This window comes from Oncorhynchus clarkii, chromosome 4 (assembly GCF_045791955.1).
Source record: "Oncorhynchus clarkii lewisi isolate Uvic-CL-2024 chromosome 4, UVic_Ocla_1.0, whole genome shotgun sequence".
Classification (NCBI taxonomy): Eukaryota; Metazoa; Chordata; class Actinopteri; order Salmoniformes; family Salmonidae; genus Oncorhynchus; species Oncorhynchus clarkii.
This window is the reverse complement of record NC_092150.1, coordinates 29,642,774-29,665,563: the sequence shown is the minus strand read 5'-3', so window position 1 is coordinate 29,665,563 and position 22,790 is coordinate 29,642,774. Positions and strand designations below refer to the sequence as shown.

Below are 22,790 nucleotides of genomic sequence, written 5' to 3'. Positions count from 1 at the left end.
GGTGGTCTAAACCCCCGGCTGTGGATTCGATGGAGAGAGGAGAGTGAACCATTGGTGGTTAATGTGCCTTTGATGGAGAGGTGTAGTAGGGGTGGCAGATCACCTGGGGGTGGATTGGATTGGTCTTTAACTCCCGCATTGGTGTTCCTCTAGGTTTGGGGGAAGGTACTGTATTTACCTCCTGTAATTGCAGTAGTGAAGCATTGCTTGCACTTCTTTAAAGGCGACCTGGGATTCCCCTCATTCAGCAAGGCTGGTACTACCAGGTTATGGTGAGTTCATGAATGTTGAGGGTATGGAGGAGGCAAGGCTTGTTTGCACACTGTCGATGGATGGAAAGCTGGCCAGTTTCTTAAATCCAGAGGCTAACAAGTGGGCTAATCCCAGCACGGTGCTTCCGAGTTGCCGGTTCTCTGTGGATCAGCTGGACAAAGTGTACCAGGCTGAGGGTGTGGTTCCTTAGGGACAGGCGGACGCATTTTGATGAGCCAGTTTTGCTGACAAGGTTGTTTTTCTGGGCTATGAAGTCCTTACAGGCTCATTTTGAGGAGAAACAAAAACAGGACGCAACTCTACTGGTCCTTATCCCAGAAAAATCCTTCTCAAGGGCTGCTCGGCAGTTCCGGAGGCGTGAAGGAAAGGGTCCAGACCAAAGGTGGATTGCACTGGGCCAGGGGGCGGCTTCGAGGTCGGTTTTTGACCTTATTGGTGCTTCGTGGCAAAGAGGTCATGCAGGGTCGAAAGGAGAGCAGGGTGAAAGCTGTGCGGGGGAAGTAGCAGACCTCGCAACCGTAGCTGGAGGCCAGAGGAGGTGGCATGTTCTTGGGGCCCTCCTCCCCAAGCATTTACTATGGCAACAGTGCTCCCAAGTGGCTCGGTCAATGGGGGCAAGTTACTGGTTACCGAAGTCCCCAAACCTAGGGTGAGTCTGGTATCAGAACGGTAGTACCACGAAAGCACATTGTTTCTACCCGAGATTCCTCAATGTTCAGATGTACAGAGTGATTGGTATAGCTGGTACTTCTTAGTTCCCAAGAGCGATGGAACGTTGCATCCTGGACTTGTTTTAAACAAGCACCTCATTTTTGCAATTTCCTCACACTTCGCCAGCTATTGCAGTCGGTGCGTCCCAGTGATTAGTTCACATCCATAGGTCTGAAGGATGAGTATTTTCATGTGGCTATACATCCTCCCCACAGAAAGTTTATGTAGCTTCATTTTGAGGGTGTGGCCTACAAGTTTCTGGTCCTGACTTTCGGGCTATCCCTATTTCCCTGCACCTTTTCTGCGGTGGTGGAGGTGGCTTTGGAACTGGTGCAGTGCCAGTGAATCAGAGTATTGGCCTATCTGAACGATTGGCTGGTCGTAGCGGAGTCGAGGGAACAGTTGGAGCTCCACACTGCCAAGCTGGTTTCCCATATTCAGTCTCTGGGGTTTACAGTAAAAAGTTGTTTGACTCTGGCTCAGCGCATTAAGTTTCTGGGTCTTATTCTGTACTTGCTTCTGAATCATGCATTTTTTTCTCAACAGAGGAGGGTCGCATTCTTACTCTGTCTTGCACGGTTCCTCTATGATAGCTGTGGTGCATCTGGGACTTCTGTTGATGCTTCTGTTGGGTGATTTCTACACGTCCGGACATACAGTGCCTTGCGAAAGTATTCGGCCCCCTTGAACTTTACGACCTTTTGCCACATTTCAGGCTTCAAACATAAAGATATAAAACTGTATTTTTGTGAAGAACAAGTGGGACACAATCATGAAGTGGAACGACATTTATTGGATATTTCAAACTTTTTTAACAAATCAAAAACTGAAAAATTGGGCGTGCAAAATGATTCAGCCCCCTTAAGTTAATACTTTGTAGCGCCACCTTTTGCTGTGATTACAGCTGTAAGTCGCTTGGGGTATGTCTCTATCAGTTTTGCACATCGAGAGGCAGTTGTGAACAGCAGTTTTCAGTTCTTTCCACAGATTCTCGATTGGATTCAGGTCTGGACTTTGACTTGGCCATTCTAACACCTGGATATGTTTATTTTTGAACCATTCCATTGTAGATTTTGCTTTATGTTTTGGATCATTGTCTTGTTGGAAGACAAATCTCCGTCCCAGTCTCAGGTCTTTTGCAGACTCCATCAGGTTTTCTTCCAGAATGGTCCTGTATTTGGCTCCATCCATCTTCCCATCAATTTTAACCATCTTCCCTGTCCCTGCTGAAGAAAAGCAGGCCCAAACCATGATGCTGCCACCACCATGTTTGACAGTGGGGATGGTGTGTTCAGCTGTGTTGCTTTTACGCCAAACATAACGTTTTGCATTGTTGCCAAAAAGTTCAATTTTGGTTTCATCTGACCAGAGCACCTTCTTCCACATGTTTGGTGTGTCTCCCAGGTGGCTTGTGGCAAACTTTAAACGACACTTTAAGAAATGGCTTTCTTCTTGCCACTCTTCCATAAAGGCCAGATTTGTGCAATATACGATTGATTGTTGTCCTATGGACAGAGTCTCCCACCTCAGCTGTAGATCTCTGCAGTTCATCCAGAGTGATCATGGGCCTCTTGGCTGCATCTCTGATCAGTCTTCTCCTTGTATGAGCTGAAAGTTTAGAGGGACGGCCAGGTCTTGGTAGATTTGCAGTGGTCTGATACTCCTTCCATTTCAATATTATCGCTTGCACAGTGCTCCTTGGGATGTTTAAAGCTTGGGAAATCTTTTTGTATCCAAATCCGGCTTTAAACTTCTTCACAACAGTATCTCGGACCTGCCTGGTGTGTTCCTTGTTCTTCATGATGCTCTCTGCACTTTTAACAGACATCTGAGACTATCACAGTGCAGGTGCATTTATACGGAGACTTGATTACACACAGGTGGATTGTATTTATCATCATTAGTCATTTAGGTCAACATTGGATCATTCAGAGATCCTCACTGAACTTCTGGAGAGAGTTTGCTGCACTGAAAGTAAAGGGGCTGAATAATTTTGCACGCCCAATTTTTCTATTTTTGATTTGTTAAAAAAGTTTGAAATATCCAATAAATGTCGTTCCACTTCATGACTGTGTCCCACTTGTTGTTGATTCTTCACAAAAAAATACAGTTTTATATCTTTATGTTTGAAGCCTGAAATGTGGCAAAAGGTCGCAAAGTTCAAGGGGGCCGAATACTTTCGCAAGGCACTGTATCTTGCCACTGCCATTGGTTGCTTAAGGTATCCCCGTCATGCCTAAAGGAGTTGACTCTTTGGAGGGACCCGCGACTGTGCTATTGAATGGAGTTGTTATGGGCCTGGTAATATCACGCAGGTGATCACGACAGTCACATCCTTACTGGGATGGGAACCTCTGTGTGTTGGCTACTCAGAAAGAGGGATTTGGTCAACATCACAAAGGGCGCTGCATATCAATTACTTAAAGCTACTGACTGTTTTACTGGCGCTGAGGTGTTTCTTTCCAATGTTGAAGGGCCAGCATGTGTTGGTAAGGTCCCGACCACAGCACGGTGGTGGCGTATATCAACAGGCAGGGGGGGGCGCTGTCTTTCTCTCCTAAACCTGGCCTGTTATCTGCTCTTATGGAGCAGTTCGCATTTCCTGTTGCCCATGGCAACGTACCTTCCCAATCTTTCAAAGTGGGTACGGATCTACTTTCCAGGGAACGGGAGTTTTAACTACTGGAAAAACTTGCACAAATCTCTAGCAGGAATCACAACCCTTGCTTTTTCCCACTGTGAGATATGTGCTCCCCATCCAGCAACACCCAAATACCTCATAAACATAGAGGATCATTATCTTCTGGTACAACATTTCTCTCTCCCTCAAGAGCCCCTGCCTCTCTCTCTTTCACCATCCTTTCTTCTTTCGGTCTCTCTCTCTCTCTCATTCTCTTTGTTGAGTAGAGAACAATTAGAACCTTGTATTGTGAATCTAACAACACAAGAAGAAAAAAAAGAAAAGTTCCTGTTCTAAGTGCCCTGTCGGGATTGGAGTGCCCGCCAGGAAGTGTTGGCTACGAGGAGGGCAGGCGGTTCAGGTGGCAGAGTCCCAGCAGAAGTGACCGGGACAGGAAACATGTGGAGATGGGAGACCTACATTCTGACATCCAACCCCCCACATCCACCCCCAACAGCAAACAGCAGAGGGGCCCACATCCCACCAACCATCAGCATTGTCAGCTAAAATAACAAAACAACGTTTCAAATAACAATTTGACCATGAATGACAGAAGCTGCAAAAAATCATCAGGAATCATTTAAGATTATCAAAAATCATCCTCTTAAACATGTGGCACATCTAAGTTATGTGGCACATGACCACACTACCAATGTTTCCTTGATTAGTCATGTCCTTCTTCATAGCATACTCTGAGCCAGACCATAGTGACTGCTTTGTGTATTTTCACACAAATTAAGGTGCACAAAAATGCACAAAAAGCATGAAATCAGCTGAAATACTTTTAGTACATAAATGCACGAATTGAGTGTGAGATTGTGTTGCACAACCCAAAGTTCCTTCCCTATAGATCTAGCCTTTGACCCTAATGATTTGGGTGGACTTATCCAAGTTTCTTTGAAACAGGTCAGTTAAATTGAGAGATAACGGACTGGGGGCTGAGGAGATGGGGAGGCTTGCTCCTCCCTTGCGTTGTCTCACTGCTCTTTCTCCCTCCTCTTTCAGCTACAGCGCGTTTCCACTGCCTGTTCCTATTTGCGCTCCATCCTTCCTCAGAGCGACCCATCAACTCCGCCAAACTGTTGAGCACGACTGTATCATAGTTGCACTGCTGTGAAATAGGATTATCTATTTTATTCAGTTCATTGTGTTTTTGGCTCAGCATTTTCTAACATTGTCCAGTGGAATAGACAAATATCGTCAGTGTGCATGAAGAGGTGATGAACGGATAGCATTGGATTACTTTCTGGAGTGAACTTTGCGTATTGCGTGTTCATGCGGGGACAATCCATCTCTATTGTCGACGATGGCAAAGGCATTCTCCGTCATTACTTTATATTTCGTGGCCATTCTTCTGGGAGCCAGCCGGATGATTGGTAAGATGAAACAGAAATAATATTGATCAAAATGGTTAAGTTTAATATGTTCAGAAAACATTTGGATCTTAGGCTACCTTTATGTGTTTCAATTGTGGTTTATTTTGACTTTACTAAAACTAACAACTGTATTTAGATGTTTATAAGAACTTCAAATAATTTCAGGGATTTTTTGGGGGGTATAAAAGTCTGAACTCGAAAATATTGGTTCTATCTCACTAGGGCAGTAGATGATATAATAGAACATAGTTGAATGATTGACCATCAATTAGTAGAAATTGTGTAATAATTGGTAACATCCAATTAGTGCAGTTGCCAGGTATAAAATGTGATGCATTACATAATTACAATGTGTTAACAGTGGTGTTGATTATTCTTTATGTGCATAGGTCAGTTACAATTCCTTTTGGACCCACATTCTGTTGTAGCCCTTATTACCCCTGGCCCTTTGCCCTCAATCCTTTTAACAATCAATTTTTGACACTTCATTTGTGGCAGTATAGCAAATGACCATTGAGCTAGCATTGAGACAACACATGTTCCTCCCCTAAATACTCTGGTGCTACACTTCATTTTCATATTGTTTGGATCAGTACGCTAATCAAAGACATCAGTAATATTGAACTGTTCCATAAACGTTGGATAATGTGGGGCTAAATATTCCACATTTCTGCATGTATAGTATGTGTCCAGGCCCTCTCTGGGAGGCCGTATCCTCTGGAACAGGAACCCCACCTTAGGCGACACAGAGCTGGGCTATTCAGCCTGACCCGGCCCATCTGCCCTGGCTTCCTGTTTTGACACAGCTCCGCTCCGCCATTTGCTACAGGAGTGGAAAAATAGCGACAGAGTCCATAGAGTCCACGCCATGGATGCAAAACATTTCTCCCAACTGTGGGATCCACTGTTGGAATGATTCATGAAACTTCATTTTATCATTGAATGACAAATGTGTTATGATGTGTTCTAGCTATCAGCATTCTAGTTGCAGAGAATAAACTAGTGTGTTTGAGGAGTCTGGTGTGGATTCTGAGATTAGATATTGGAGAGCATAACCTTAGTTGGGATAGGAACCATTACCCATCTGATTTCATGTTCAGACATCATTAGCACTCTATACTCGGGCGGTCTCCCAGTCTACATGTTTCTATACACATGATTTAAGGTTGGTTTGACATGAGAGAGAGCAGTCTCATATTGATCTCCACTGTGTGCTAATGCTGACTGAACTGTTGAGATAAGTCAATCACCAGGGTGATTGACTGACTGTTTACCTCTCCATTCCTACAGCATTAGAACTCCGGTTCATGCCTGACCCCCCAACACTGAGCATCCAGGAGAAAGTCCTCAGGATCAACACCTCAGACACACTGGCGATCACCTGCAGGTGAGACATACTGGAACCTGATGGGCCTCTCTTCTCCAGAAGCCTGGCAAATATGGCTGCAAACATAACTCAAATGTTCTTAAAACTGATATCAACTACCTCTGATACCTCACATAATGAATCTCCATATAACTCCATCCATCCATCCATCCATCCATCCATCCATCCATCCATCCATCCATCAAACTTCTCCCCTACATCATTCCCACTCTGTTCTTTGGATCTACAGTGGCCGTCAGAACCTGGAATGGACCACATCCTATAATCGCAGCCGTGCTGGCAGTCGACTCTCCATAGTAGACTGCAGTGGGTCAGGATTCTTCTGCATCAAATTGCACATTTCCTCGGCCACCGTCAATGAGACTGGGAAGTATCAGTGCTCCTACAGAGACCTGGCGGTGGAGGATAGAAAAACCTCTGTGGCCGTTTATGTCTATGTCCAAGGTGTGCATCATCATTACCTCACCTTGGAATGACAAGTAGGCTTACCAAATCCCTCAAGCATGACCCAATGGGTAATCTTTACTATCTGACCCAAGAGCTGCTTAGAGCTGCCTTAATAATGAGCCTACCTGATCTGATGTATGTACAGTATGGATTACATACAGTGTATGTTGTTGACTCTCATGACGTCTCATGACTCCTTTATGTATTTGTGTTTTATTTCAGACTATAAAGTGCCATTTGTGCCCTCTGACAAGGACTATGACGTTGTGTTCATCAGTGAGGGAGTACAGGTGGTCATCCCATGCCGAGGGTCCGTGGAAAATCTCAATGTCACGCTACATACCGTAAGGACAGATTCACTGACTTTATTGTCCATTTGGGCGGACATTTTAAGGCATACTAAAGTAGAGCTCACCAGCCAAAAGTGTCCCCCGAAAATGGCTCACTAGGTCACATACTGTATGTGCAGATATGTGCCCTACATCATTGCTCTCTCTCGCTCTGCTGTGTGTGCATCTTGTTAGCTGTCACTCAAATGGCAGGGCTCGTTGGTTAGAACTCGAAAATGCTAGGGGGCTTACCCAAGTGGGGGGAAATGTAGGGAAAAGTGCACAGCACAGCTTCCAGGAACACAGTTGCTTTAGGGATTCCGTGGCTAATTGAGGCAAGACAGTAATTTTGCTAATAGATTATGCATGTATGAACTACACATTGACATATCCAGCCCAAAGAGGCACGTTTAAAAACGATTTAGTAGTTGCCAATGTTCTGGAGAATGACTTTAAAGACATTAAAACACAGAACAGTATGTACAGTATCGGATACATGCAATATATTCTGTTCAGAATGGAGTCAAAATTCCAGAAGTTATTCTATCTATTTTGTCTAAAGTTGACAACTAAGACTGCTTCACCTCATACCTGCCTTTCCTCTAGTCTTACTACACGAAGTGGCCTACATTTGTGCTCTACTCTGTCAACAAAGCCAGTTGGTAAAGACCTTGCTCTCTCAGGCATGTTTTGTTAGACTGCAGGCTTTGTGGGCGGCAGATAATGTCAGGTGAGATTCTGAGTCTGTTGCGTTGTTTTCATGTCAGTTCAAGGGAACAATAAACTGAGTTTCCATTTCCTGCCTGGGTTGTCCCCACCTTCAGTCAGTATTTGAACTCTGGGACCTTGTATATGGCCTGTATGGTTCATAGGATATTTTACTGAAAATGAGTGTTGGAAAAACCACACTGCCCTCTGACCTAGCCAGTGCTGATCAAATGGTAAAACATCACTCATAATTTCCATGTGAGGGTTGGTCGGTCAGCACCACTAGCAAAGAACCTGCTTTACTCAGTTTTGTCAGGTCGATGCAATGTTGTGATGTATCTGTAATTAGTTTTTCTTTTTTTATTCTGTGTCCTTTTTCGTCAGAAGTATCCCACGAAAGAACTTAATCCGAACGGGAAGGACATTTTTTGGGATAGCATGAAGGGTGTCTCAGTCCCCAGTCACCTGATCAGCTACGCTGGACTGGTCTTCTGTCAGACACGCATACACAATGAGACCTACAAGTCACCTCTCTACATTGTTACAGTTGTTGGTAAGTGGGTTAGGTTTTAGTTTAGTGTATGAATCCAATTTGATCCACTGTATGTATGACTTACCAAGGTGTTATTGAAACTGTCAATTTTTTTTCAAGTTTGTGTTCATTTAACTTAATGATTGTGTGTGTTTTTGTGAGTCTTATGAGAACAATAGCCTGCTCACAACACCGCTGTGTCTCCCCTCCCTTTTCCGCAGGATATAAGATCCATGACCTCACCCTGACCCCGGCACATGAGAGGCTGTCTGTGGGGGAGAAATTGGTGCTAAACTGCACTGCCTACACAGAGCTCAGCGTGGCCATCGACTTCACCTGGACACACCCTATCAGCCTGGTCAGTACTCTGCATGGCCCACTCTTATAGACAGACTGTGATTACTAAATGCACATGAAATCACTGACTCAGGCTTTATTGATTGACAGTCATCACATTCCACCAAACACGGAAATCATAGACATGGTGATGATATTGTCACTAAACTGACTCACCATAGACATATTCCATTCAAGAGAGGGATACCATATGATATATCCCTTCCTCTTACTCCCAAGGTTTCCTCCTTACTTCCTGCTTTCATGAAAGTTTTTAAACACAACTTCAGTTCAATGCTGCCCTTATATAATTCATGGTGTTGTCTTCTCACTTATACCAACCAGTCTTTAGGTTGATTTACAGTGCTTTTATCCCCTCACTCTTCTTTCTGCCCCACTTGCAGGCCCCAGTGAATGGCTCTGGTCGGACCTACACCACGTCACACAAGAAGAAGCTGTGGAGCTCTCTGGAACTGTCCAACACACTCACAGTGGAGAACGTGACCGGCAACTACACAGGAAAGTATACCTGCACAGCCTCCAGTGGAAAAATGGTCAAAACTGCATCTGCATCTCTTGTGGTCTTTGGTAGGTACACTTAGTGGTTTAAGCCACATCTGTTCTCCAAGATACATAGTCTGGAGGTTTTTACACTTTTTTTGCAGATACAGTGCCTTGCGAAAGTATTCGGCCCCCTTGAGCTTTGCGACCTTTTGCCACATTTCAGGCTTCAAACATAAAGATATAAAACTGTATTTTTTTGTGAAGAATCAACAACAAGTGGGACACAATCATGAAGTGGAATGACATTTATTGGATATTTCAAACTTTTTTAACAAATCAAAAACTGAAAAATTGGGCGTGCAAAATTATTCAGCCCCTTTACTTTCAGTGTAGCAAACTCTCTCCAGAAGTTCAGTGAGGATCTCTGAATGATCCAATGTTGACCTAAATGACTAATGATGATAAATACAATCCACCTGTGTGTAATCAAGTCTCCGTATAAATGCACCTGCACTGTGATAGTCTCAGAGGTCTGTTAAAAGCGCAGAGAGCATCGTTAAGAACAAGGAACACACCAGGCAGGTCCGAGATACTGTTGTGAAGAAGTTTAAAGCCAGATTTGGATACAAAAAGATTTCCCAAGCTTTAAACATCCCAAGGAGCACTGTGCAAGCGATAATATTGAAATGGAAGGAGTATCAGACCACTGCAAATCTACCAAGACCTGGCCGTCCCTCTAAACTTTCAGCTCATACAAGGAGAAGACTGATCAGAGATGCAGCCAAGAGGCCCATGATCACTCTGGATGAACTGCTGAGGTGGGAGACTCTGTCCATAGGACAACAATCAGTCGTATATTGCACAAATCTGGCCTTTATGGAAGAGTGGCAAGAAGAAAGCCATTTCTTAAAGATATCCATAAAAAGTGTTGTTTAAAGTTTGCCACAAGCCACCTGGGAGACACACCAAACATGTGGAAGAAGGTGCTCTGGTCAGATGAAACCAAAATTGAACTTTTTGGCAACAATGCAAAACGTTATGTTTGGCGTAAAAGCAACACAGCTGAACACACCATCCCCACTGTCAAACATGGTGGTGGCAGCATCATGGTTTGGGCCTGCTTTTCTTCAGCAGGGACAGGGAAGATGGTTAAAATTGATGGGAAGATGGATGGAGCCAAATACAGGACCATTCTGGAAGAAAACCTGATGGAGTCTGCAAAAGACCTGAGACTGGGACGGAGATTTGTCTTCCAACAAGACAATGATCCAAAACATAAAGCAAAATCTACAATGGAATGGTTCAAAAATAAACATATCCAGGTGTTAGAATGGCCAAGTCAAAGTCCAGACCTGAATCCAATCGAGAATCTGTGGAAAGAACTGAAAACTGCTGTTCACAAATGCTCTCCATCCAACCTCACTGAGCTCGAGCTGTTTTGCAAGGAGGAATGGGAAAAAATGTCAGTCTCTCGATGTGCAAAACTGATAGAGACATACCCCAAGCGACTTACAGCTGTAATCGCAGCAAAAGGTGGCGCTACAAAGTATTAACTTAAGGGGGCTGAATAATTTTGCACGCCCAATTTTTCAGTTTTTGATTTGTTAAAAAAGTTTGAAATATCCAATAAATGTCGTTCCACTTCATGATTGTGTCCTACTTGTTGTTGATTCTTCACAAAAAAATACAGTTTTATATCTTTATGTTTGAAGCCTGAAATGTGGCAAAAGGTCGCAAAGTTCAAGGGGGCCGAATACTTTCGCAAGGCACTGTATCCTCTTATTGTCTTATTAATAATGACCCCTGGTCTGGATTTATTGCACAATAATCCATTATGTTACTTTGTGACAGTTGAATTGTTTTGATGACGGTGGTAGCTGACAATGTTTATGTTGTTTTTTTGTTGACATTAGAAAAGCCTTTTATTGATTTTGATGACCACAAGTGGGTTAAGGTTCTGGGGGTGAACGCTAGTGCCCAGAACATTAAGATCCCAGTCAAGTTCGACGCCTACCCAGAACCTACAGTCAGATGGTATGTTGATCATGTACAGTAATGACATACTGTATATGCTTGCAGTAGTTTGTATTGTATTCTATGTATACTACGTATTTGTGTACATTTAACCTGTCCTTATTTCTACAGGTATAAGAATGGCCAGCCTATTTACAAGGATGACTATAGATTTAAACCTACCAGGGACTCGCTCATGATCCTTGGCCTAGCTGAAAAGGATGCTGGGAATTACACCGTGGTCTTGATCAATAAGATAACAAAAGAAGAGCAGAGACGCTCCGTCCAGCTCTTGGTCAATGGTATGTACCTCCCCTCTCCTCTCTCTCATTACTCTCACCAGTCTTCTCCTCCCCTCCCCTCGTGCTCCTCCCTCCAATTTGTCCCATAATTTCCCCCTCTCTCTTTCTCCTTTATGCTGTACCTCTGTCTTAGACTTAAACTGTGATGTGACCATTGCCGCGTTCACACTGCACTTAGTCTAGGCCATATGGAGTTTGCACCTGTCAAGTCATGGTTCATGTCTCCTCAGTCCCTCCCCATATCATTGAGAAGGAGGTTGCCGTGGACACTGATGTTCACATGTACGGCAGCAGCCCCACCCTCAGGTGCACTGCCCGTGGAATCCCCACCCCTACACGCATCCAATGGCAGTGGATGTCCAGAGAGGACTGCCCACTCCTCTTTCAGTAAGTCTCCCGTTCATTATGCGTGTGTGTGTGTGTGTGCGTACGTGCGTGTGTGTCTGCACGATGCATGCGCATGTGTGTGTAACCTCACCCTGCTGCTCCTCAGACGGTCATTGTTAACAGGTTGTTGATTCTGTGGAGGAACATCAGCATTCTAGATGTTGATGAAAGCATTAACAGAGACAATGAGTGTGCCCTGTGACCTGCATCGGATTGTAGGATGTGATTCATACTTCTCACAATAAGTTGCGTGCATAATTTAAAAACACCAGGGGGCTTTAGACGGAGAAAACATGAAGACCGATCTTATCTTTGTATGGTTTTGTATGGATTTTCATATGATCCCAATATTCTATATGGATTATGGATAGCCTTGTATTCCAGAAAACTTTGATGATTGAGTCTCTTAGGAAAAGTGTGATTGGGTAGAGCTGGGGCTTCATAATCAGTTGTGATTAGTGAATGGGCCCCTCAGGTATGCAGTAATGTGAGGATTGTTGATAGAGTGGTTGGAGTGTATGGTCCAGTCTACTGTACAGACCAACAGTAAGGTCTTATCTTCAGCCTGCACATCCAAGCACTTCCTCAGCCCTGGTCAGGGTTTCCTGTTGTTCACAGTGCACTACTCTGTCTAAAGGCTTCTTCCTGTGCAACCGTGTCTCTACCTCCTCGTCTTCCCTCCATCCTTCACTACCACCATCACTCCAATCATCTCTGGCTCCCCATTTCACAGATAATTTTTGTGTTCTCTCTCTCTCTCTAGCCGTCTATTTCTATGCGTCTCTGTTCTCTTGCTTCTCTGTTTGAGTTCTGGTCTCTACTGTAGTGGTGTGTTTTTGTTGACAATCCCACCCACTCCAGTCTGTAAACAAATGACGTAACCTCTCCTGAAATAACCATCTCCCAGCTGAGAACAGGGACCAATAGATCAGGGACATGTTGTATTTATAAAGGTCATAGTCCTCTTTTTATATTTGCGTGTGCGTGTGTATGTTTATTTGTTTTTGTGTGTCTACGGTGCTGTGCTTTGTGTCTGACAATAGCAGTGTGTCAATGGAGTGATTTTGGTTTTGCTCTGCAGGTCGGGAGTGGTGAGCTCTGGGGTCAAGATGGAGAACTGTACCAAATGGAGGGACATCAGCAATACCACAGGGCAGAATCCTATCGCCCGAATTAGCAGTGACACAGATCACGTACACAAGGTAAAGACCATTCCTTCCTCTCTAAATGATCCCAGTCATTTATTATATCAATGAATTAGTAAAATAATAGTCAAGATAATTTTGTCTGCAGACTGTGAGTTCTCTGAAGATCCAGAAAGCCAAGGTCCACGCCCTCTACAAATGCCTAACTTCTAACAAAGCGGGACAAGATTCACGCATTATCGTCTTCCATGTGACACGTAAGCTTCATTTTATGCTTCTTCTGTTCTTTCTGTTTGTGTTCATTGGTGCATCGTCCATGAGAACACCTCATGATTAAGTGTGTGTGTGTGCATGTGATTGTCTACTCTACAGGTGGTCTGGAGCTGAGTGTGTCTCCGTCCCGTGAGCCCATTGAGCAGGACCAGGTGGTTCTGAGGTGTAAGGCAGACAGGCTGATCTATGGAAATCTGGCCTGGTTCCGTGTGGAAAATGAGTTTGACACAGAGAAGGTCCCTGCTGTGCAGTCCTGTCGGGGCCTGTCCCTATCCCAGCAGCCCTTGTCCCAGGCTGTCCTCTCTGGGCTGCAGGGCACCAACGTTACCCTGGAGCTGCCCCTGACCAATGTGTCTCAGAGGGACCAGGGGGTGTACGCCTGCCAGGTGGAGAACATCAAGACTGGGGAGAGGACCTGTCTCCTCCGACACCTCACCCTCAGAGGTACAAATCTGTACCTGGACCATATTTATCAGTCATCTCCACAATCACTTGGGCCACTCACAGGTCCTTAACCAAGGTCCTCTCATGGGTACCGCAGGTTTCTAAATCTAGTCTAGTGTTTGGAAAAATATTTAGAGTCCTGTCTTCTTGGTGTGTTTTTTTAGCACTTGAGGCCGCGAGGATCCTGAACAATTTGACAGACCAGAGAGTGAACGTCAGTGCGACGACCATGCTAATATGTGAGGTGACTGGTACACCCACCCCAACCGTGATGTGGACCAAACACAACCAAACAGTGGTGGAGGGCTCTGGTAATGGCATGACCCAATGGTTACTAATATACCACTTCTGCTGCTATCATTTCTACTTTGTGTTAAATACAGTACATTATTGGTATTAATGCCATGGACTTTTTTTTTGTGCCACAGGTGTGATTCTGAGCCGATTGAACCAGACCCTGACCATCCTGCGTGTGAAGGAGGAGGACGGTGGTCTGTATACCTGTACTGCCTGTAACAGCCGGGGCTGCGACACATCTCAGAGCAACCTTATCACTGAAGGTCAGTCTCTCCCACTACGGGAAACTGGATCACAGCATAGGAAACAGCCAGCACTAATCACGCTACAGACATAATGCAGTATGACGGAATGCCTGTATTTCCTGTTCTCTGGTGGTGTATCCATAAACAAAAGAAGGTACAGGCATAACCAAAGAGGGATTCATACCACAATGAATTTGTTCAGTTTTACTCACAGTATCTTACCCATAAACTCCCATATAGACCATCCATTCATTTATATATTTTTTTTATTTTTATAGCTGGCCTCAAGGTTCCCCTGATTCACCTCCCACTTAAGACATTCTGCTATATCAAAGATGAAGTGTATAAATAACTGTTCCCCCACGGAACAGGAAGAGGGCCCTGTTAGAGCACATCCTCCTGGGAGTTTCAGAATACCAAACAATAAGAAGCCCAGCAAGGACAAAGGGAAAGGCTGGCCTAGAACACTGAGACACAGCAACAAACAAACAAACAGACGTACAGAGAGTGACCAGTTACAGATGTAGGATCTTCATTTGATCACTCTTTTGTTGCTAAGAATTTCCTGGCACAGCAGAAAATGCATATTTACAGTGTTTAATTTCTACTTTAAAATGTCAGACTTGATTTGCCCTAACAAACTGTATCAACCCTTACAAAAAATGTCCATTAATTATAATCCACATAATAATTCACATTTAATGTTGTTCCAGAATTATTTTCCTTCTGTAGAAAACTGTCTCAAATTAAGATCCTGCATCTGTAGAGCCTACGTGACCCAGCCCCCATCACAGGCCTCTGGCCACCGGCCCGTCACCCAGTCAGAGCTCAGGGTCTCTCAGGCGCCAGTGAGCCTCACTAACGAGGCAGGACAGACGACAGAGGCTGCCTCAGCTCACTAACGAGAAGTTCCTCTTATATGTGGGCGGAGGACAAGAGAGGGATATTGGGCAAAAGAGAGAAAATGGGATATAGATGGAAAGAGGGACCGAGTAGGGTGGAAACATTAATGATGGGGGTAGATCATTAGGGTTCTACAGCTTGTAGTCACAGACTTATGGTATGATGACAGTTTTTTTCCAGGTTGACTTTGGCCAGAGTGATGCTGACCCCAGAACATTTGTTATGACTAGATAGAATATCAGGTCTGCTCACAGCCTGAATTCCAACAGTGCCCTTCCGCCAATACAAACACACACACACACACACACACACACACACACACACACACACACACACACAGGTTTCCTGAAACCGTGTTCCTCCTAGCTTGGTACTGATTTATAGCCAAAGCACATTGTAATTGGCAAATTCCAAACTGACGGAGAAAATCTATTTCAAATAATTGTTTTGTTTATTTAACAGAAGTGGTTTATTTAACAGAAACTCAGATTTGATGTGTGCAAAATGTGCAAAATATGTGAACCCCTTCAGTCAATAGCTTGTCTCATCAGCAGCGATAACTTGGGAGTAAACGTCTCCTGTAGCCAGTAATCAGTCTCTGACATCTGTTTTGACAGATTGTTCCCCCCACTCCTCCTTACAGAACTCAGCCAATTGAGTGAGGTTTGAGGGGTGTCTGGTATGAACTGCCCTCTCCAGGTCCTCCCACAGCGTCTCGATTGGATTTAGGTCAGGACTTTGACTTGGCCAATTCAAAACACAAATCTTCTTTCTCCTGAGCCATTCTTTGGTAGCTTTGCTTGAATGCTTTGGGTCATTGTCTTGTTGGAAGACCCATTTTAAGCCCAGCTTTAGCTCCTTGAGCCCGACGTTCTGTTTAAGAATCTCCTGGTATCCCTCAAAATTCATGGTTCCCTTAATGATGTGGAGTCGTCCAGGTCCAGAAGAGGAAAAGCAGCCCCAGATCTTGACATTTCCATCACCATGCTTGACTGTTCTGATAAGGTTATTTTGGTGATAGGCAGTGTTGAGTTTTCTCCAAACATAGCAGTGTTGATTCATCGGTCCAGAGAATGGACTTCCAGAAACCTTCAGGTTTCTCCAGGTGGTCTCTGGCAAAGTTAAGACGGGCAGTTTGGTTCTTTTTTTGACAGCAGAGGCTTCTCCCTAGCAACCCTCCCACAAATGGCATTTTGATTCAGTGTTCTTCTTGTTGTTGAAGCATGCACAGTCACCTGAGATGCAGCAAGGGAAGTCTGCAAATCTCTAGATGTTATGTTAGGTTTGGCTTTTACCTGATTTCTTGTGGCTCTTGGGGATACTTTGGAAGGGTTGCTGTCATGTTAAATGCTCTCGATTTGTAAATTATTTGCCTCACAGTGGACTGATGGAGCTCAAATCTTCTTGATATGATTTTATAGCCTTCCCCATGCTGACGTGCTCTCACTACCTTCGTCCTGATGTCCTCTGAGATCTCCTTTTCTCTCGGCATGGTGTGCTTTGCATTCACCTGGATGGGTAACAACAAACTGACCAGGTTTCCAATCTCTATTTATCTATTTAGTCCCGCCCAAACTCTTTCCTAACGATCTCTCCTTTGATTGGTTCATTTGGTACCCAATTATTTACCCACCTGATTCTACTTACCTACTTGATTTAACCAATGCAACTTGGCTTTCACTTAGATTTCCATAGATCAGCCTTATTTTTGCACCTGCACCTTTTTAATTTAGTTTTCCTACTACACGCATGATTTCCTCTACACCAGCATACAGTATTAGTAAATATATACCTGCTATGTCAGATCAAAAAGACTGGTTCTGATCCAATTAAGATTTCAGGGTAAAAACTAAAACAATCTGTAATTTCTACAAGGGGTTCACATACTTTCAAGCAGCACTGTATAACGATTGAGTAATGAAGAGGTAAATAACCTTTTACAGTTTACTGTAGTTCATACTACTTCATACTCACTCTGGTTATTGTTTTGGTTGTAGGTGCAGAGGAGAAGACTAATGTAGAGCTGATTGTTCCTATTGGCTCTGTGGTCATCGCCATGTTCTTCTGGCTTCTCATCGTCTTCGTCATCCGCAGCAGGAAAAGAGTAAGACAGACTGCTCAACTCATCCCCTTTCCACACTCCTCTGCACAGGCCCACACACAGAGTCACACACACACACAGAGTCACACACACACACACACGGATGGGTCTGACAGATGAGAAGTGACTGGTCTAGCGGTCAGTGTCTACACTCCTTTGTGTTGGGGAACAACAGAGCCACATTCTGCTGCCAGTCCCTTCGTCACTGGCCGGGCCTGGCATGGCATCTAACTGATGAACCAGCAGAGAGGGGACTAACACATGACAAACTCTCATAGACAAACTTCCATAAATAATCAGAAAAGGGGGCTTTCCATCCATCCCATCAGGGGAAATGTCTGAAGACACTATCTGTAGGTCATTATATAAAAAATATATAAATTTCTCTCTCTCTCTCATCCCCCCAATCCCTCTCTCTAGACAAATAATGGGGACATGAAGACAGGGTACCTGTCCATCATCCTTGACTCTGAGGACATGCCCATGGACGAGCACTGTGAGAGGCTCACATACGACGCCAACAAGTGGGAGTTCCCTCGTGACAGGCTGAAGCTAGGTGAGACTTTCAGATCCTTACGGGCACATTTTTGGGGAGGAAGAGACGCTATACACAGGCGAGATGAAAGTTTTAAATCCACTGTCTGAAATGGTATTTGGTGTGTTTTGAAGGTGACCAATTGGGGCGTGGAGCTTTTGGACAGGTAGTAGAGGCAGCAGCCTTTGGCATAGAGAAAGCCACTACCTGTACTACAGTGGCAGTCAAGATGCTGAAAGGTGGGTACACCTCCTTCTCATCCCCTGGCATTCACACACACACACACACACACACACACACACACACACACACACACACACACACAAAATGAGCTGACTGAGTTTTTATCTCTGCCCACCTCAGAGGGAGCCACATCCAGTGAGTACCGTGCACTGATGTCAGAGCTGAAGATCCTCATCCACATTGGCCACCATCTCAATGTGGTCAACCTGCTGGGGGCCTGCACCAAACCAGGGAGTGAGTCTTCACATTATCAACACACACTCACACATTTCATATTTCACATATTCCCTTTCCTATTTTCTTTCCCCCTCTTTTTCTCTCGCACCATTTCTTGGCACCCCTTTCTCCCCCTCCCCCTTCCATTTGTGTTCTGCACATTGTGTTCATCAGGAAGTGTCTGCTTTATTAGAGGTGAGAGGCAGAGAATAACAAGCATGCTCTATCTGTCCTAATTGTATATCTGCTCAAACTGCAGAAAGGAAGCCATGTTCTGGGAACGGGGAAGAGAGCCTCTGTTTCCATGTCCTCTCTCTCTTTCTCACTCCTACGCTTTCCCTTACTTTACTACACATTCCCATTCTACAGTGCTCTAATGAAGTGATGATCTTCCTCTGATATTGAACCTTTTCTCCCTCCCTCTCCCCTCAGGTCCATTGATGGTGATTGTGGAGTACTGTAAACACGGCAACCTCTCCAGCTATTTAAAGAGCAAGCGTGGAGAGTACAGCCCCTTCAAGGTAAATGAGCCATGCCCCAGCAACAGCGATCTGTAAAGCTCAGCCAGCCTCTGATGTGGTTACACTGATCCCAGACCATTACACAAGTGTTCTCCGTGATGCTCTCACATTGTCTGCCTGCCTGAGCCGCTGGAAACTACCAGCTTCCATTTCATGTTGTATTGCTTGGGCCAGGAGTTTTCCAGTCCAGTTTTTCTATTGGACTTTTGGTCCTTGATCCTTTGACATGCCATTTCTCCATGGTTACAGAGGAGGCGGCCTCGGTCATGTCAGTGGGAGCGGATGGAGGAGGACGTGACTGAAGGGGACCTGGGTTTGGGGACCAGCACCCACTTGGACATTTGCACTGGGACAGCAGTCTGCTCCAGACTGGGAGAGGAGAGCTCTGTTAGCCACGTAGAGGAGGAGGATGGTACTGCAGCTCTATACCTCCATACTCACCTCATGCAAATACTGTACATATCACCAATAGGATTTATATAGACGTAGGATCTTAACTTGAGCCAGTGTGCTACAGCGGGAAAATAATCATGCAGCAACAGGACATTTGAATTATTATGTGGGGTATATTTAATATACATTTTTGTAGGTGTTGATACATTTTTCGTTAGGGCAAATCAAGTCTGAAATTAATTTCAAAGTCGGAATTTCAAACTTTAGAAGCCTTTTTAAAACTCAAATACACTAGCAGGAGAATGTGCAGGAGAATTCTAAGCAACAAAAGGTTGATCAAATGAAGATCCTTCATTTGCATGCACCACTTCACTGATCACAATGTATAATGTATGACGTGATAATGTGATCATTTAACCTCTCTGCTATTATTAAATGCCCAATTTGAACCCAAGCAGAGAGTTGTGAGTGGGAGGAGCACCTGACCATGGAGGACCTGATCAGCTACAGCTTCCAGGTGGCCAAGGGCATGGAGTTCCTATCCTCCCGCAAGTGCATCCATCGGGACCTAGCAGCTAGGAACATCTTGCTCTCAGAAAACAACATTGTGAAGATCTGTGACTTTGGTCTGGCCAGAGACGTCTACAAAGACCCCGACTACGTCCGCAAGGGAGACGTAAGCTGCTAAGAACACGCCGTACCTCAGTCACTAGCAGTGGTTATTACGACGTCTCATAAACTGCGATTCACTCTACAGGCGCGGCTCCCTCTGAAATGGATGGCTCCTGAGACCATCTTCGACCGGGTCTATACCACACAGAGCGACGTGTGGTCCTTTGGCATTCTGCTCTGGGAGATCTTCTCTCTGGGTGAGCCAAGTGACAGTACCTCTTCAAACACAACTTGACCACTTAGTGGCAGCACCGTGACCACACTGTGACTGTATTATAACGGTTGATCTCTCCACCACAGGGGCATCTCCATACCCTGGTGTTGGCATTGATGAGGCCTTCTGCAGGAGGCTGAAGGAAGGGACCAGGATGAGAGCACCAGACTACGCCACCACTGAGATGTGAGTGGACTACTGAAATACAGCATATCACACGACATGACATACTGAAGCCTGCTCAATTCCATTATGACTGTGAAATACAATTATCTGCCAATAGAATCTGCCACGTGAAGCCATAGACAACAATGTGACACCATTGCAGTGATGAATTAACAAATGACCAGGTAATGATTGTTCTGCTAGATATCAAACCATGTTGGACTGCTGGCTGGACAAACCTACCGACAGACCAAATTTCACTGAGCTCGTAGAACATTTGGGGAACCTGCTACAGGCCAGCGCTCATCAGGTCTGTTTGTTTACATGCATGTTACATGTATGTATGTAACTAGCAGTAACTAGTTTATTTATGAGGGTATTGGTGCACGGTATGTGAGTTTGTTCATCTTATTGTGTGTGTATGAGATGAGATCGTGAGGTCTGAGAGTGTAATCGGTGTGTGTTTACCTTCAGGATGGGAAGGACTACATCCCTTTGACAGCAGTGGAGGTGGAGGGGGGCTCACTCAGCCCTGAACCCAGGAACCCCTTCACCAGGATCATCAGAGAGGAAACCCATGTCCCCCAGATACACTGTGACAACACACCCGCCATCTCCCTCGGGTCAGCAACATGCACACTGACTCAAATTAACACCAAGCATCGCATTGATCCATCACAAATGAAACCCCAATATAGTGGACTACTTTTGTGCAGTTTGTATGAACACTTGCTAGTTGCTAGTGTAACGGGTGATGCCCCCCCCCTCACTGCTCCTTATAGGCTCTCCCAGCAGAGTGACAGGTGCAGTCGACCACTCAGTGTGAAGACTTTTGATGACGTCCCTGTGGGGCATAGCAGCGTCATGGTGAGTGTCTCCATGGTTACACACAGTGTCACTCCCCTTTACATATCAACAGCCAATAATCTGAGTCCATGTGGGTGTTCCCTACAGGAGGGTCAGACGGACAGCGGTATGTGCCTATCACCAGAGGAGATGAAGAGTCTGGACCATCAGCGTCACCGCACGTCCAACTTCAGGTGAGAAAACAGGAGGCCCATAACCCCCAACCCAATGGTTGTGTTACACTCTGGAATCTCACAGCATTTGTGTGATTGTTACTGTATTTTTTTATTGGATAATAAATGGTTCCTGTCCTCCTATAGTCACATCCAGCGATGTAAGAGTAAGGAGTCTCTGGCCTCCGAGTCGTCCAATCAGACGAGTGGGTACCAGTCAGGCTACCACTCAGACGACACTGACGCACCCATTTATGCTAATGAGGAGATGATCATGAAGAGAAGCATTGTGAAGAAGCCACTGCCGCCCAAAACAGCAGACAAGTTCAGTGTTGAGGTGCGCTACAGTACACCCCCTGTTTAGCCCCTAATGGTCAACACCATCATCACTAGCACTGTTCCCCTAAATGCCCACAAAATATAGCCCTCTCCTTGAGTCTGTTTTTGCAGCACACCCTCAGGGACCATCAGGAACAATGTCATCACATGTAGTAGTGGCTTATCCATTGCATTGTTTATTCAGTCAAAGTATTTTGTTATGAGATAAATGTAATATATTCAATGGGATTGATGAAAGTTGTATGAGATAATTCGTCATTGTAAAGACCACTGTTTTTAGCAAACCCTTGGAATGCAATCATGTTTACACAGTAGATGGAAGGTCAGGGGAGCCACAGGGACACACCTAGTTCCTGAGAAGCAATCCGCCCACTTCCTCTATTGCAGGAAATGGTAACTGGAATTTGACAATTGAATTAGCAAATGTTTTCATTCTTTTTTCTTTCTTTTTCTGTCAATTGTGTTTTCTTGGAAAAATCCAGTCTACATCTCACACAAGTGGTTTTATCAAATGCAACACCTTAAAATCTTTTGTACGGACAAGTTTCTATCAGATGTTTTGCTTTTTCTAGATTGTTCTTGCCTCTCAATTGTACAGTTTATTACAATGACTTTTGTCTTTGTTATAATAACTTACCTTATTTGATTGAAGCCGATATCTACTGTACTAAACTTGTAATAAATGTAACTAGTTTTATAAAATAAATATATACTTGTAGAAATGTGTGTGTGTATTTTGCTTTCTTTGTCAAATTGAACTTGAGCAGACAATACTTTCACGCCCATAGTCCGTGTTTTGATTTAAGCCTTTCTCAGTAGTTGGTATTTACACTTACCTTATGCATGTGCGTAACAGGCTTTGCAGATGTGACTCCCTGATGTGCATTGAATAGATTTAATTAAAGCGCTGTAAACCCTCCTACTTGTTGGCTAACAGATTTTCTCATGGAGTTTTCATTCAACAGGGTTTGCAGTACATTTATCTAAAGCCATACCTTTACATACTGCCACAACGCCTGGAGTGGTGGGTGCGGAGTCAACCGCAGAGAGCAGAGGATACTGGGGAAACCGGACTTTATT

General features: G+C 44.5%; 1 protein-coding gene across 4 annotated transcripts; it reads left to right on the top strand.

Moving 5' to 3' along the window:
- Positions 1-4,600: 4,600 nt before the first annotated feature.
- On the top strand, positions 4,601-22,436 carry LOC139406701 (kinase insert domain receptor (a type III receptor tyrosine kinase)). Of its 4 annotated transcripts, none has more exons than XM_071149623.1 (29): positions 4,601-5,040; positions 6,331-6,427; positions 6,657-6,871; positions 7,097-7,218; positions 8,296-8,464; positions 8,665-8,801; positions 9,184-9,367; positions 11,197-11,317; positions 11,429-11,598; positions 11,829-11,985; positions 13,067-13,187; positions 13,279-13,387; positions 13,503-13,847; positions 14,012-14,158; positions 14,276-14,407; positions 17,290-17,396; positions 17,814-17,949; positions 18,063-18,167; positions 18,292-18,405; positions 18,820-18,908; positions 19,158-19,320; positions 19,760-19,977; positions 20,059-20,170; positions 20,274-20,373; positions 20,557-20,662; positions 20,827-20,975; positions 21,135-21,219; positions 21,307-21,392; positions 21,519-22,436. In XM_071149623.1, the coding sequence occupies exons 1-29, from the start codon at positions 4,971-4,973 to the stop codon at positions 21,733-21,735; spliced, it is 4,083 nt and encodes a 1,360-aa protein (XP_071005724.1). In that variant the 5' UTR covers positions 4,601-4,970; the 3' UTR covers positions 21,736-22,436. The 4 variants fall into 4 exon arrangements, with proteins under 4 accessions (XP_071005724.1, XP_071005723.1, XP_071005725.1 ...); XM_071149622.1 differs by having other exon boundaries at positions 4,639-5,040; positions 19,757-19,977; positions 21,519-22,432; XM_071149624.1 differs by having other exon boundaries at positions 4,668-5,040; positions 8,299-8,464; positions 19,757-19,977.
- The last annotated feature ends 354 nt before the right edge of the window (positions 22,437-22,790 follow it).

What these genes read in the sequence shown, in the direction of transcription:
- LOC139406701 (XM_071149622.1), top strand. Translation starts at nt 4,971, where the DNA reads ATGGCAAAGGCATTCTCCGTCATTACTTTATATTTCGTGGCCATTCTT. An exon ending in GAGAGTACAGCCCCTTCAAG is followed by an intron (nt 18,909 to 19,157) that starts GTAAATGAGCCA and finishes CCATGGTTACAG; the next exon opens with AGGAGGCGGCCTCGGTCATG. An exon ending in GACTACGCCACCACTGAGAT is followed by an intron (nt 20,374 to 20,556) that starts GTGAGTGGACTA and finishes TTGTTCTGCTAG; the next exon opens with ATATCAAACCATGTTGGACT.